The sequence below is a fragment of the Ictalurus furcatus genome, chromosome 14 (genome assembly GCF_023375685.1).
Source record: "Ictalurus furcatus strain D&B chromosome 14, Billie_1.0, whole genome shotgun sequence".
Taxonomy (NCBI): Eukaryota; Metazoa; Chordata; class Actinopteri; order Siluriformes; family Ictaluridae; genus Ictalurus; species Ictalurus furcatus.
This window is the reverse complement of record NC_071268.1, coordinates 6,221,528-6,236,207: the sequence shown is the minus strand read 5'-3', so window position 1 is coordinate 6,236,207 and position 14,680 is coordinate 6,221,528. Positions and strand designations below refer to the sequence as shown.

General features: G+C 44.3%; 1 protein-coding gene across 2 annotated transcripts; it reads left to right on the top strand.

Annotated features, from left to right (window-relative positions):
• The first annotated feature begins 268 nt into the window (after positions 1–268).
• LOC128618510 (centromere protein F-like) lies at positions 269–14,472 on the top strand. Of its 2 annotated transcripts, none has more exons than XM_053642141.1 (12): positions 269–612; positions 7,772–7,842; positions 9,129–10,475; positions 10,679–10,741; positions 10,949–11,085; positions 11,972–12,063; positions 12,138–12,359; positions 12,595–12,761; positions 12,859–12,980; positions 13,551–13,726; positions 13,805–13,935; positions 14,354–14,472. In XM_053642141.1, the coding sequence occupies exons 1-12, from the start codon at positions 450–452 to the stop codon at positions 14,435–14,437; spliced, it is 2,775 nt and encodes a 924-aa protein (XP_053498116.1). In that variant the 5' UTR covers positions 269–449; the 3' UTR covers positions 14,438–14,472. The 2 variants fall into 2 exon arrangements, with proteins under 2 accessions (XP_053498116.1, XP_053498118.1); XM_053642143.1 differs by having other exon boundaries at positions 270–612; positions 13,805–13,923.
• Positions 14,473–14,680: the final 208 nt, after the last annotated feature.

Here is a 14,680-nt window from a genome sequence, read left to right as displayed (position 1 = left end):
ATGAAAATGCCAAACACAGCCCTAAACTCCTCAGGGATTCTTTTTATTCATTCTCATAACAATCATTCATTTAGGACAATATACTGTATATAACAATATAATGTAACATACATATATATATATATATATATATATATATATATATATATATATATATATATATATATATATATATATATATATATATTATGTGTGTGTGTGTATTATATTGCTGAATTTTTTATTTTATTTTTTTATTTAATTTAAAAGTGTAATTCCGGACTTCCAGATTGTTGGAACAGTGTTGCTAAGCAACATGCCATGATCCTTTAACCTGACGTGTCTTGTTCGGTGACGTCATAGAAGAGCTCGGTTTATACGAGAGAGAAAAGAACACGGTGCTTTCAGATACTCACTGAACTTTGTGCGATTAAGGTGATTATTGTAGTTGCTCTTATCAAGAGAGAAAAATGAATAAGTTTCCGAGTGCACTTCGAGATGGTGCAGTGAAACTTCCGCTGCGCCCCCTACTGTACACGGCCGGAGCTGCAGCCACCGCAGCCGGCATTTACTATTATGTGAAACGAGACGATGGAATGAAAACAACATCGGACCCCGAGGTCACAACTGAAGGTACAACTATTTCTCAGTCGTGCTGCTGTGACCATGAAGTGCTCAGTTTAATTCTGTCCTTTAAAACAAATGAATTTAGTAGATTTGTTCAGTCCTTCATAAGCTAACAGGCTGTAATCCTACTTTGGCTTCATGAATGTGTAATAAAATCTGTCAGTATGTTCTTAGCCTTAGCCCACATTAGACATGTACAGTGTATCCGGGAAGTATTCACAGCGCTTCACTTTTCCCACACTTTGTTATGTTACAGCCTTATTCTAAAATGGATTAAATTCATTATTTTCCTCAAAATTCTACAAACAATACCCCATAATGACAACGTGAAAGAAGTTTGTTTGAAATCTTTGCAAATTTATTTAAAAAAAAAACAAAAAACAAAAAAAAACCCCACATGCACTTAAGTATTCACAGCCTTTGCTCAATACTTTGTTGAAGCACCTTTGGCACCAATTACAGACTCAAGTCTTTTTGAGTATGATGCTACAGGCTTGGCACACCTATTTTTGGGCAGTTTCTCCCATTCTTCTTTGCAGGACCTCTCAAGCTCCATCAGGTTGGATGGGGGGCATCGGTGCACAGCTATTTTCAGATCTCTCCAGATGTCAGAAAGCCTGTCCTAGGAACTAATGTTTGATTATCGTTTCCTGCACGTTCTGTTATTAGCGACGCACATTATTAGCGACGCACAGATCACTGCTAATTGTTACATGCTGCTGGTTATGTTCTGTGTAATGCGTTCATGCAATACGTACCACATACAATATCACAGCTGCATACCTCAGATGTATATTTAAGACTGTAAATAAATGCTTCATTATCAAGAATCTCTTCTCCACTCCTGATTCTCTGATCGGAATCTGATCCATATTCGGCCGCCTCAACCAGCTGAAATCTTGATTGTAGTGAGACTTTGCTACATTATTATGGTCCTTCGAGCCAGATTGAGAGCAAAATCAAACCAATATGGATCCAGCAGTAAGTGACACACTAGAGACAATGGACAGACCTCGCCGCAGGAATAATCTGCCTTCTCACCTGGACGATTACGAGGTTGGCTACTGACCCACTGAGGACTCTCCTCCTACAGCTTCTTCCCACTGTCCCAGTCAACCAAGAAGCAGCTCGAGGAAAATGTCTCGCAGTGGCGCTAGCTCTCACTCCAGGACAAGTAGGCGCTCTATCACTTCCACTGGCATTTACCTTCCACTGGAAAACTCTAGCGTCCAGACTGTTATGTTGGAGGAGAAGATCAAACAGAGGCAGTAAGATAGTCTCCGCCAGCAGGTCGAGGAGGACTCAGTGGCTGATGTGGAATATCAGCGGCTACAGACACAAGCTAAAGAAGCCCAGCGTATTCAAGACGAAGCTCTCACAGCAAAAGAGTCCTTATCCAAGCATCTAGAAAGACTGCATAAGCTGCAACAAGCAGAAACTGAGCTCGAGGTAGCGAAGCTCAAATCCTCCATGCTTCTTAAAGACTCTGGTTCCATGACTCCTGTCCCTCCAGGCTCATCTGACCGCCCTTCGCCTACGTGTCAGCTCGTACATTTCAGTCCAGTCATAAGTCCACCTCATCTATCATCCTCCCCCCAGCAGCCCTCAACTCGAGCACCAGCTGTGACCTCAACCATACCAATTTACCCAGCTGTACAGATTATTCCTGATGACTCTTGGGTATCTTAGCCATCACTTAGACCACTGCAGTTGACAGCCGAATCCAAGAGTGCACCACTTGTAGCGCTCCACCCGATACCACAAGTAGTCTCATCACCCGTCTCCAATGTATCTCAGACTACTCCTATAACCACACCAGTTCGCACCGTGCTATCGTCATCGAATATGGTACCCTAACCTCACTCAGGAGACATAGTCATGTCCACGACTGCACACCCATTGGGTACAAGCATGCCGTCTGTGCCACAGCAGTCCACCACATTAACACAGCCATATGCGGTACTGCAGACAGCAATTCCTCCTGTGATCACACATGCATGTCTGCTGCAGCCTTCAGTTACCCGCTCTCAGGCTTCAGCCGTGCCACCTACTGGGCCTAGCCATGCTTAACCACCTCCATTCATACCCTTTCCGCATGAGGGTCATCCCACATATCCTGGTACAGAGCTACTGTTTGCATCAGCCTATGGCATCCCACAACCCAAGTAGTGGGATGCCAAGTAGTGGTAATGAGAGTGACTGCCTTTTTAAAGTTGGCACTGGACAATTTGTTGAGTAATCATAGTCACCTCAGTGAACAGTACAAATATCATGTCTTGCTAAGCCATTTGAAACGTCCCAGTGCTCAGCAGCTGGCTAAAGCCTATATGTACCATCCACTTCCTTACTCCGCTGCATTGCAGGCTCTTCAAGATAAGTATGATCAGCCAAGACAGCTTGTTCAGTCGGAGTTGGGTGCCATCATGAGCACTCCACCAGTCAAGATGGGTGACGCTAATGCCTTTGACTCCTTTGCATTATCCATTCAATCATTGGTGGGCATGATGAGGATTCTTGAGGGCCAGAACGGTTACGAGGGTTAAGTAAATTACCCTCTGTTTGTCATGATGGCTTTGTTGAATACTGCCTAAGCAGGGGTATTCTCCAGACAGGTACTGACAAGATGTATACACTTCCTGATCTGGCCGCCTGGTTGGAGATTAAGTCTCAAGCGAAACATCTCTAGCCGAGCTGCAACCTTGTTCCAGAGTGAATCATACAAGTCCTATGGTAAGGCTACGATACCCACTCGTTCAGAGGAGCGGCCAACACCAGTTTTCCTGGCCAATTAGAGTGGCATAAGGTTCTCTACACCTGCAGACCTGAAAACCAGCTCAAAGCCAAAAGCATATTGTCCCCATTGTGACAATAGGGACCACTACCTCAAGTCTTGTGACCAATTCAAGAAGTTAACCACTTCACAAATCGTCACTTGGATTAAAGAGGGAAAACGCTGCTTGAGATGTGGTCGGGCACATGTAGTAGAGGCCTGCAACCTCAAGTGTCCATGTAAGGTCTGTAAAGAACTTCATCTCACAGTTCTACATGACTCCAGCAATGACACCTCCAGGGCTGTACTCATGGTAAGCCTGCCACCCAACAGGATTTACCTTGATAGACCTAACCATTCTCCAAAGGTCATGTTGAAAGTGGTCAAAGTACTTCTTCACAATTGTCGACACACTATGGAAACTCATGCAGTCCTTGATGATGGATCAGAGAGAACAATAGTGATTCCGACAGTAGTGCAGCAGCTTAAGTTAACCGGTTCTCCTGAACTGCTTCCCCTACAGACAATTCAACAGTGTCACACTGAACTTGACGGATCATCGATATCGTTTGAGGTGTCCTCAGTATCCAAGACCATGATGAAGTTCGCTGTACGCAACACATTCAGTGCAACCGGTTTGTGTCTAGCGGAGCACAACTACCCAGTGACTGCCCTCCAATATGCCTATCGACATCTGAAGGATCTGCCGCTGTCTCCTGTGGACAGAGTGAAGCCATTGCTCATTATCAGGTCAGATAACCCCCACCTCTTGACACCAATCCAGCCCATACGCAAGGGCCCAACAGGGGGACCCATTGCTGTCTGCACACAGCTCGGATGGTCTCTCCAGGTCCCAATGAGTCCAATACAACCCTCAAGAGGGGATCAACAGTGTCTTCACATCATGACATAGCCAACCCGTGATGATGTCATCCACCACGTAGAAAGGCTCTGGCAGGTTGATACTCTCCCTTACAATGAAAAAATGGTCACCAGGTCCAAACATGATCGAGAGGCTTACACCCTGCAGCAAGACGCCACAATCTGGGTGAATGTGGACGGTGTCCAATGTTACACTACATCATTGCTGAGACGACCATCGGTGAGTTCACTCCATGCAGCTAAAGAGACTGTGCTCCCCAGTTTACGTAGCATGAACGCAGGCTGGCACGGGATCCCGAGAGGGCTAAAGCCTACTGCACTGAGATCCAGAAGTTGGAGGCAGCGGGTTATGTGGCTAAGATAACTCCAGAGGAGGCCAACAAGAATACAGAGTCTTGGTACATCCCGCACCATATGGTGCATCACAACGGTAAAGACAGGATAGTCTTTAACTGTTCATTTCAACATCAGGGACAATCCTTGAATGATCAACTACTTCCTGGGCCTACTTTGGGACCGTCCTTACTGGGTGTCCTCCTGAGATTCCGCCAGCACACTGTTGCTATCAGCGGGGACATCAAAGGTATGTTCCACCAGATACGCTTGCTGCCTGGGGACAGGTCGGTGTTGCGGTTCCTTTGGCGGGACATGCGCAGGGAGGTGGAACCTGATATACATGAATGGCAGGTACTTCCATTTGGCACTTTATGCAGCCCATGTTGTGCAATTTATGCCCTCCAACACCATGCCCAAGGTCACAAAGATGACATGGCTGACCTAGTCGACATAGTAGAACATTCATTTTATGTTGTTAACTGCCTTCACAGCACGCCAACTGCAACTGAAGCCCAAGCAATAGTTGATGGACTGTGCCAGCTGCTCTCTGATGGAGGCTTTGAGATAAAACAATGGGCATGCAATGTACCATCCATGATTCAACACCTTCCCACTGATGCCAAGTCTGCTAATAGCGAGCGCTGGTTGGCACAGAGCAGCACTGACCTCCAAGAACCCACTCTTGGTCTGCGGTGGAACTGTATCAATGACACCCCGAGGTATAATTTACACCCTACGGAGACCGCTGTGCCTACCATGAGGAATATATATAGGACCTTGGCAAGTCAAACCCCTTTGGGGTTCATCATCCCATTCACTGCCAGGGCCAAGGTTTTTATCCAAGACCTTTGGAAACACAACCTCAGTTGGGACGATCCCATTGAACAGCCACATTTGAGAGAACAGTGGCTTGCCTGGGTAGGAGGACTCCCGACTCTCCTTCAGGTGCAGTTCCCTCGAGTATACACCTCGGTATCAAACGACAACACTTCTGTCATCTGAGAGCTCCATGTCTTTAGTCATTCGTCAGAAAGATCTTATGGTTCGGTAGCCTACTTGCGTACCACAGATAGTCAGATCTAGAGTAGCACCGAGGAAATGCCTGTCCATGCCTTGCTTGGAGCTGAGTGCAGCACTGACTGGTGCCTAAATGGCCAAGGTGATCCAAACAGAATTGACCATTCCTATCCACAAGGTAACTTTCTGGTCTGACTCCACCACTGTTTTGTACTGGCTGACATCGGAGTCCTGTCGCTAAAAGGTGTTCGTAGGAACACGTGTGGCAGAAATTCAGAACCTCACCGATATGCCTGAATGGAGGTACGGTGAGTCGGCTCACAATCCTGCTGACTACCTCACCAGAGGTCTTACACTAACCGAGTTGGCAGGCCCCCATCAGTGGAGCTCAGACCCAGCCTTCCTGAACCAGCCAGTTGACCAGTGGCCATCAACACCAAAAACTGAAGAAGAGCCAGACTTCAGTGAGTTAAAAATGGCTTCCTTTATTGGAAGCATTTCTGTGCTTAGTAGTTCCCTTCCTGATCCAAGCCAGTTCTACACATTGCAAGAGCTTATCCAGGCCACTGTTAGATCCCTGCATGGGGCACCCGGCACAATGGTGCTCCTATCAGAGCTTCTGATTATATTGAAGCAGAGAAGCTCCTCCTGGCACAGGCTCAAAGTGATTCATTCCCGCTTGACGTCCGGGCATTAAAGGCTTTGCAGTCAATTCCAACTGACAGTCGTTTGGGCTCAACCAATTGAAATCTTGATTGTAGTGAGACTTTGCTACTTTGCTACACCAGAGATGTTCAATCGGGTTCAAGTCTGGGCTCTGGCTGGGCCACTCAAGGACATTCACAGAGTTGTCCTGTAGCCACTCCTTTGTTATCTTGGCTGTGTGCTTAGGGTCGTTGTCCTGTTGGAAGATGAACCTTCGCCCCAGTCAGGTCCAGAGCGCTCTGGAGCAGGTTTTCATCAAGGATGTCTCTGTACATTGCTGCATTCATCTTTCCCTCAATCCTGACTAGTCTCCCAGTTCCTGTCGCTGAAAAACATCCCCACAGCATGATGCTGCCACCATTATGCTTCACTGTAGGGATGGTATTGGCCAGGTGATGAGTGGTGCCTGGTTTCCTCCAGACATAACGCTTGCCATTCAGGCCAAAGAGTTCAATCTTTGTTTCATCAGACCAGAGAATTTTGTTTCTCATGGTCTGAGAGTCCTTCAGGTGCGTTTTGGCAAACTCCACACAGTCTGTCATGTGCCTTTTACTGAGGAGTGGCTTCTCTCTGGCCACTCTATCATACAGGCCTGATTGTTGGAGTGCTGCAGAGATGGTTGTTCTTCTGGAAGGTTCTCCTCTCTCCACAGAGACACGCTGGAGCTCTGTCAGAGTGACCATTGGGTTTTTGGTCACCTCCCTGAATAAGGCCTTTCTCCCCCGATCGCTCAGTTTGGCCGGGCAGCCAGCTCCAGGAAGAGTCCCGGTGGTTCCAAACTTCTTCCATTTTTGGATGATGGAGGCCACTGTGCTCATTGTGACCTTCAATGCTGCAGAAATGTTTCTGTACCCTTCCCCAGATCTGTGCCTCAGTACAATCCTGTCTCTGAGGTCTACAGATAGTTGCTTGGACTTCATAGCTTGGTTTGTGCTCTGACATGTATTGTTAACTGTGGGACCTTATATAGACAGGTGTGTGCCTTTCCAAATCATGCCCAATCAACTGAATTTACCACAGGTGGACTCCAATCAAGTTGTATAAACATCTCAAGCATGATCAGTGGAAACAGGATGCACCTGAGCTCAATTTTGAGTGTCATGGCAAAGCCTGTGAATACTTATGTACATGTGCTTTTTTTGTTTTTTATTTTTAATACATTTGCAAAGATTTCAAAGAAACGTAGAATTTTGAGGAAAATAATGAATTTAATCCATTTTGGAATAAGGCTGTAACATAACAAAATGTGGAAAAAGTGAAGCGCTGTGAATACTTTCTGGATGCACTGTACATACTGACCATCAGTAAAGTGTATTTATTCCGGAGGCCAGTGTGAAAGTGGGAATACTTGTGCTGTAGATCTTCACCAGGAACAGAAGTGGAAAATACTGCTGGTCTGGAATTCAAAACATAAATAATAGATGATGTCTGATGGCTTTTTATTATTTTATTTAGACCCAGCGTGTGACCAGGCCATGGAACCGGCTCTGCTCCAACCCACAGAGGTTCCTCAGGACCAGGTCACGGTAAGTAGTGATGCTGGCGAGAGTAGATTAAATGGGAGGTTAAAATCTCATCTCTATCACGAGCTCAGCAATGAACCTATTAGGGCTAATAGTTATGTAACGTATTAAATCATGAGGTTTATTATTTATTATCAGGTTTATTAGTGGTGCTTTAAAAGCACTACTATTGTTCTCTTCATACTTATTATTATTATTATTATTATTAGTGGTGCTTTAAAGCACTACTATTGTTCTCTTGCATACTTATTATTATTATTATTATTATTATTATTATTATTGTTATTTTTGTAGAATTATTCTTCTTCCGGATTCCGGAATTCCCGCTATGGAAACTCAAAATCACAAAATTTCCCATAGACTTGCATTGAGTTGCAAAAGTATTGGCGCCTTACACGGCCGGCTCTAAAAGTATTGCTTCCGTACATGTTCGGGTCTAAAATTTATTGGAGCCTGATCTGTCTGGCTCTCAGAAGTATTGGTGCCCTATCTGGCCAGCTCTCAAAAGTATTGGCATCCCGCACGGCTGGCTCTCAAAAGTATTGGCGCCCGACACAGTCGGCTCTAAAAAAGTATTGCTGCACTACACGGCCGGCTCTAACAGTACTGGTGCCGATCTGTCCTGCACTAAAAAGTATTGGCTCCCTATCAGGCCAGCTCTCAAAAGTATTGGCACCCTGCGCGGTCGGCTCTAATAAGTATTGCTGCCCTACACGGCCGGATCTAAACAGTATCGGTGCCATGTCTGACCGGCCCTCGAAAGTATTGGCACCCTGTCTGTATGGCTGTCGAAAGTATTGGCGTGCTACATGGTCGGCTCTAAAAGTATTGGCACCATGCACGGCGCCTCTAAAAAGTATTGCCGTCCTACATGGCCGGCTCTAAACAGTATTGGTGGCCTGTCTGACCGGCTCTTGAAAGTATTGGCGCCCCATCCTGCTTTCGCCTCGGCAAGCACCACTCACATTTTCTTCAGGAAATGTACCGGTCTGGGTATTATTGTTATCATCATGGCATAATAAGAATGATACTGGGCCAACTGGCAGATATGAACATTAAGTACTCGATTCTTAACCCCTTTTGCCCCATGGCTGTGTTTTAGGTGTGTGAGCGAGAGAGAGAGAGAGAGAGAGTGAGAGAGAGAGTGAGAGAGAGTGAGTGAGTGAGTGAGTGTGTGTGTACAGTCACATTTTGGGAAAATTCTTTTTTGCCTCCAAACTATAAAAGTGTCTGAAGGTGTGTGTAGAAGTGAATAAAGCCAATAAGCCTTAATTGTTGTACTTTTTTAGGTCTACCTGACTGAAGCTGAGGAGAAACACCAGACGGCTGTGGAGACCATCGCTCATCTGGGGGTGGAGAAGTCTTGTCTGAAGGACCAGGTGAAGACACTGCAAGGAATAGTGCAGGACATGCGGAACCTGCTCCATATTGTTGAGGTGGAGAAGTCTGAACTGAAGGACCAGGTGGAGACACTGCGTGGAACAGTGCAGGACATGCGGAACCTGCTCCATGTTGTTGAGGTGGAGAGGTCTGGCCTGAAGGACCAGGTGGCGACACTGTATGGAACAGTGCAGTACATGGAGAAGCTGCTCCATGCTGTTGAGGTGGAGAAGTCTGGCATGAAGCACCAGGTGGAGACACTGTGTGGAACAGTGCAGGACATGGAGAAGCTGCTCCATGCTGTTGAGGTGGAGAAGTCTGACCTGAAGGAACAGGTGGAAACACTGCATGGAACAGTGCAGGACATGAGGAGCCAGCTCCATGCTGTCGAGGTGGAGAAGTCTGACCTGAAAGACCAGGTGGAGACACTGCGTGGAACAGTGCAGGACATGGAGAAGCTGCTCCATGCTGTTGAGGTGGAGAAGTCTGACCTGAAGGAACAGGTGGAAACACTGCATGGAACAGTGCAGGACATGGGGAGCCAGCTGCATGTTGTTGAGGTGGAGAAGTCTGACCTGAAAGACCAGGTGGAGACACTGCGTGGAACAGTGCAAGACATGAGGAGCCAGCTCCATGTTGTTGAGGTGGAGAAGTCTGACCTGAAGGACCAGGTGGAGACACTGCGTGGAACAGTGCAGGACATGAGGAGCCAGCTCCATGTTGTTGAGGTGGAGAAGTCTGAACTAATGGACCAGGTGGAGACACTGTGTGGAACAGTGCAGGACATGGGGAGCCTGCTCCATGCTGTTGAGGTGGAGAAGTCTGACCTGAAGGACCAGATGGAGACACTGCGTGGAACAGTGCAGGACATGGAGAACCTGCTCCATGCTGTTGAGGTGGAGAAATCTGACCTGAAGGACCTGGTGGAGACACTGCGTGGGATAGTGCAGAACATGAAGAGCCAGCTCCATGCTGTCGAGTTGGAGAAGTCTGACCTGAAGGACCAGGTGGAGACACTGCATGGAACAGTGCAGGTCATGGAGAAGGTGCTCCATGCTGTTGAGGTGGAGAAGTCTGAACTGAAGGATCAGCTGGAGACACTGCAAGGAACAGTGCAGGACATGAGGAGCCAGCTCCATACTGTTGAGGTGGAGAAGTCTGACCTGAAAGACCAGGTGGAGACACTGCGTGGAACAGTGCAGGACATGGAGAACCTGCTCACTGAGACTCACAGGGAGCGTGACAAGCTAATGAATGTAAGTGAGAAAAGTCTTGCATTAAGCAACTCCTTTATAAATATGAAGGCTTTTCATGTTTCTGCATGGAGTTTCATTTAACCAAAATTTAAAATTGTATTTTCAAGTTGTTAGATTTTATTAATTAACAGAAACGGCCCATTGCAGATGTGAACATTAAGCACTCGAGTTTGAACATCTTTTGCCCCATGTGTGTGTTTTAGGAGCTTCAGGTGATGAATGATGAGATGAAGAAGAGTCTCATACACACAGAGGAGTTACTGAAGGTAAACTTTCCTTCTCATGAAACCATGCTATTGTATTTTGTGTGTGTGTGTGTACTTGTTTCCTCACATTTTGGGGACATTTTCTCCTTTTTCCCCCCAATACATTTTAGACTATTCTCATGAGTAATGCACCTGTTTCTAAAAGTATCTGAAAGTGTGTAGAAGTAAATAAATCCAATAAGCCTTAATTGTTGTACTTTTTTTTAGGTCTCCCTGCCTGAAGCTGAGGAGAAACACCAGAAGGCTGAGGAGACCATCGCTCAACTGGAGGTGGAGAAGCCTGACCTGACCAACCAGGTGGAGACAGCGCAGCGCATGGAGGACCTGCCAACTGAGACTCACAGGTTGTTTGTTGATCAAATGAATATACATGAGAATACTCTTGCATTAAGCAATGTATCAAGTTATATATTTACGCGTTTTTATGTTAGAAAAATTTGTCAAAATTTAGTTAAAATCGTTCTCTTGCCCTTCTTATTTTTCTATACAGAATAAAAATATTGTATTGAAAAATTCTGAAAAAGGTTTTAGTTTTAGAGTAACAATTAATCCTATAATACTACTACTAATAGTAATCATAATCATAAACTTTATTTATATAACACATTTACTACTTATAAAATGAGCTAATGCACTTTACAGTGTTAAGTTTAAAAAATAAAATAGTACTATATGCATAATACGAATGCAAGAGTGAGACAAAAACAAAAATAATAATGTAAAATATAAAAATGTATAATAACAAAAAAAGTGTAAATATTATAGTATGCTATCTTTAATAATCTGTGAGAATTGTAACATTTCACACACAAAAAAAAAACTACGGCAAATCCTGTATTTTCATAATATTGTATTATTTTTTATTTTTAAACTGATTAGAATTTTAACCCCCCCCCCACACCCACATGATAAATCCATTTTAATGATAATTTCCCCACACTTTTTCAGCGATAAACTAGAAAGTAGCGACTTCTTTATTTTAAACTACACTAAAATGCCTACAGATGTGTAGTGCAGAGGTCACATGACTTCCTGTATTTACACTTTTTTTTGTAACTATTTATGTTAATAAAATAAATATGTTATATGTACTAATGTATATATGACAGTATTTAAAATATAAGTAAATACACATTGAATATAATTTAATACACATTGAACAACACAGCCGTGTCTTATATGAGCTGAAATAGTTTCTATAACGGATAATTATTATTATTTTTTGTTTAGGATCAATAAAGCATTTTTAAGGGACATCTGCAAGCGGAACAAGCTGTACCTGACCCCCAGCTTAAACGACATGCTGTATCTCCACTATAAAGGTGAGAAGAGTTATTTCTCAGCCTTGCAGCTGTGTAGTGCACAGAAATTAAACTGTGCTCATGGTGTGTGACAGGTATCAGCATAATCGAGGGTCTGGAGGAGTACACCGGCCTGCGCTGTCTCTATCTCCAGTGCAACGCGATACAGAAGCTTGAGAACCTGCAGAACCAGACAGAACTGCGATGTCTTTTCATCCACCAGAACCTCATCCACACACTCGAGAACCTGGAGCCGCTCACCAAACTCAACACACTCAATGTGTCAAACAATTACATCAGGGTCATCCAGAACATCTGTGATTGCACACACACACAGACACACACACACTCTCTCTCTCTCACTCTCTCTCAAAAAAGCACAGTTTGTCAGTTTGCTGGAACAGCTGTCCGAGCCACACTGTTATACAAAAACAGTGCGCACTTTCTGACCAATCAGGCTTGAGAACCAACTGCACCTTGCTATTCTCTACATAAGCATTTTATTTGAAATTGATTGTATTTAATTTTTTTAACCCTACTCTTGGTTTTCAGCCTGCCTGAGCGAGCTGTCCACGCTACAGATTTCAAATAATCAACTGGAGAATGTGAGCGATTTGCAGGAGCTGTGTCACTGCCCCTCCATCAGAGTTCTGGACCTGTCAAATAACCGCCTCAACGACCCAGAAATCCTCACTGTACTGGAAAAGATGCCCAATCTGGTACACACACACACACACACTCACTCATGTACACGTACATTACCTAAGCTAAAGAATGCTAACTGAAATGGGAATGAATTACACCTATATGTTTCAGAGAGTGTTAAACCTGATGGGTAACGACGTCATCAGGAAAATTCCCGACTACAGGAAGTCGCTAATCCTTCGTCTGAAGGATCTGCAGTGCCTGGACGACCGTCCCGTGTTTCCTAAGGAGAGGTGAGTACCGATGGCTTCTTCTTCTTTGTCTGGCCTTTTCCCATATCTACTTTGGGTCGGCTCTCCTGATCTTTTGTCTCCTGAATTCTCTGTTCTGGGTCGTCGTTGGGTCTATGTTGTCTCTAGCGAGGTCTGTATTTATAACATCCATCCATGTTAGGCAGGGTCTTCCACAGCTTCTCTTTCCTGTACCAAGCTCCAGCACAGGATGAGCATGGATGGCGTTGTGAAATAAAGTGTTAAAAAGAAATTAATTACATTTTGAGACGAGGATACACCAGTCAAACCTTTCTCATGTTTTATTACAGTTTACTAACTTTTATTTCCACAGACTACACAAAATGATACTGCATAGTGATTAAATAAGGAAAACATCACCAAGGAATTTATTATCTGCTCGCTCTCAGATCCTAATGTGACTCTAAATGAGTGTTTTATTAAAATGTAACTTCAATATAAAAGCCTTAAATATAGACAGCACAAGTATTGATGTAGTTTAAATATAGCTGGTATGAAACGTGTAAACGTATGAATTGTAAAAAAAATGAGTTTCGTTACGTATTTACGCAGGGCCTTTGCAGAGGCTTGGGCCGTGGGAGGTATGAAAGGAGAATGTAAGGAAAGAGATTTATGGCAAACGAGAGAGAGGAGGAAGATTGAGGAGAGTCTGGACGCCTTGAGACTCCTCGAAGAAAACGCACTGGAGCGAAGACGAACTCGAGAGCAGCAGCAGCAGGAGGAGAATGGTGTGCACCGCTACAAATAAATTCCTCATGTATTTCCTTTTACATCCTTTTTCATGCTCATTTCTAATCTTATTACAGTCAGTGTTTCAGGAACGTCCGAGACTGTAGAAGGTCAGAACGTGTCCGGTGAAGACCTCGAGCAGACCGAGCAAGAGCAGGAGGAGGAGGAAGAGGAGGAGGAGGAGGAGGACATCCAGGTCGCAATAAAAGTAACATTAGGGAGGAATGAGAAGAGCGAACATGAAGCGAAATGAAGCGAAAACATGAACCTGGACGCGAAATGGACGTCGAATGTTTTAGCTCGCTAAACGAACAGTTCAACATCATTAGCATGTTTTTGTCCGTAGCTGAGTTCATGGCCGTGAGTTTTTTTGCTCTGTTTTGCCACCTAGTGGAATAACAGAGACTAGCACTTCGTTTCCAAAACGCGGGTTTCAATTAGACAATTCAAATTCATTAAAGCGGGTCAGATCAGAACCTTTATCAGGCCGGTATCCGATCCGAACCGTTCGCTTTCTCGTGTAGCTCTGTCTTAACGTTAATCTCCATCAGCAAGAACCTCAACGCATCACTTGTTTGTTTCATAATCATGTCCAAATGCTTATAATTTAGTTTTCTACTCCTCAGGATGTCCCTGATCTGGACGATCTGGACGCCGTCGACATGGAAACAGTGCCGATGGAACAAATCCTTATTGAGGAGCTGAACTGATGATGTTTATTCAATAAAGTGTTTAATGAGAAATATTTAAATGGTATTGTGTTTGTGTAGAAATTAAAATAAGTAAATGTTCTCTTATGACAAATCACCACGAATAGCTTGAAATGGTTTAAAAAACAAAACAAATCACAATCTTCAGCTTAAAGGAATCTACTAACTACTGACTGAAGAGCAAAATGAATTAATAAAACAATTCTAAATCATATACATTTTCACCAGCGTTTAGAATGTGTC

What these genes read in the sequence shown, in the direction of transcription:
- LOC128618510 (XM_053642141.1), top strand. Translation starts at nt 450, where the DNA reads ATGAATAAGTTTCCGAGTGCACTTCGAGATGGTGCAGTGAAACTTCCG. An exon ending in CCCCGAGGTCACAACTGAAG is followed by an intron (nt 613 to 7,771) that starts GTACAACTATTT and finishes TATTTTATTTAG; the next exon opens with ACCCAGCGTGTGACCAGGCC. An exon ending in GCAGCAGCAGGAGGAGAATG is followed by an intron (nt 13,727 to 13,804) that starts GTGTGCACCGCT and finishes ATCTTATTACAG; the next exon opens with TCAGTGTTTCAGGAACGTCC.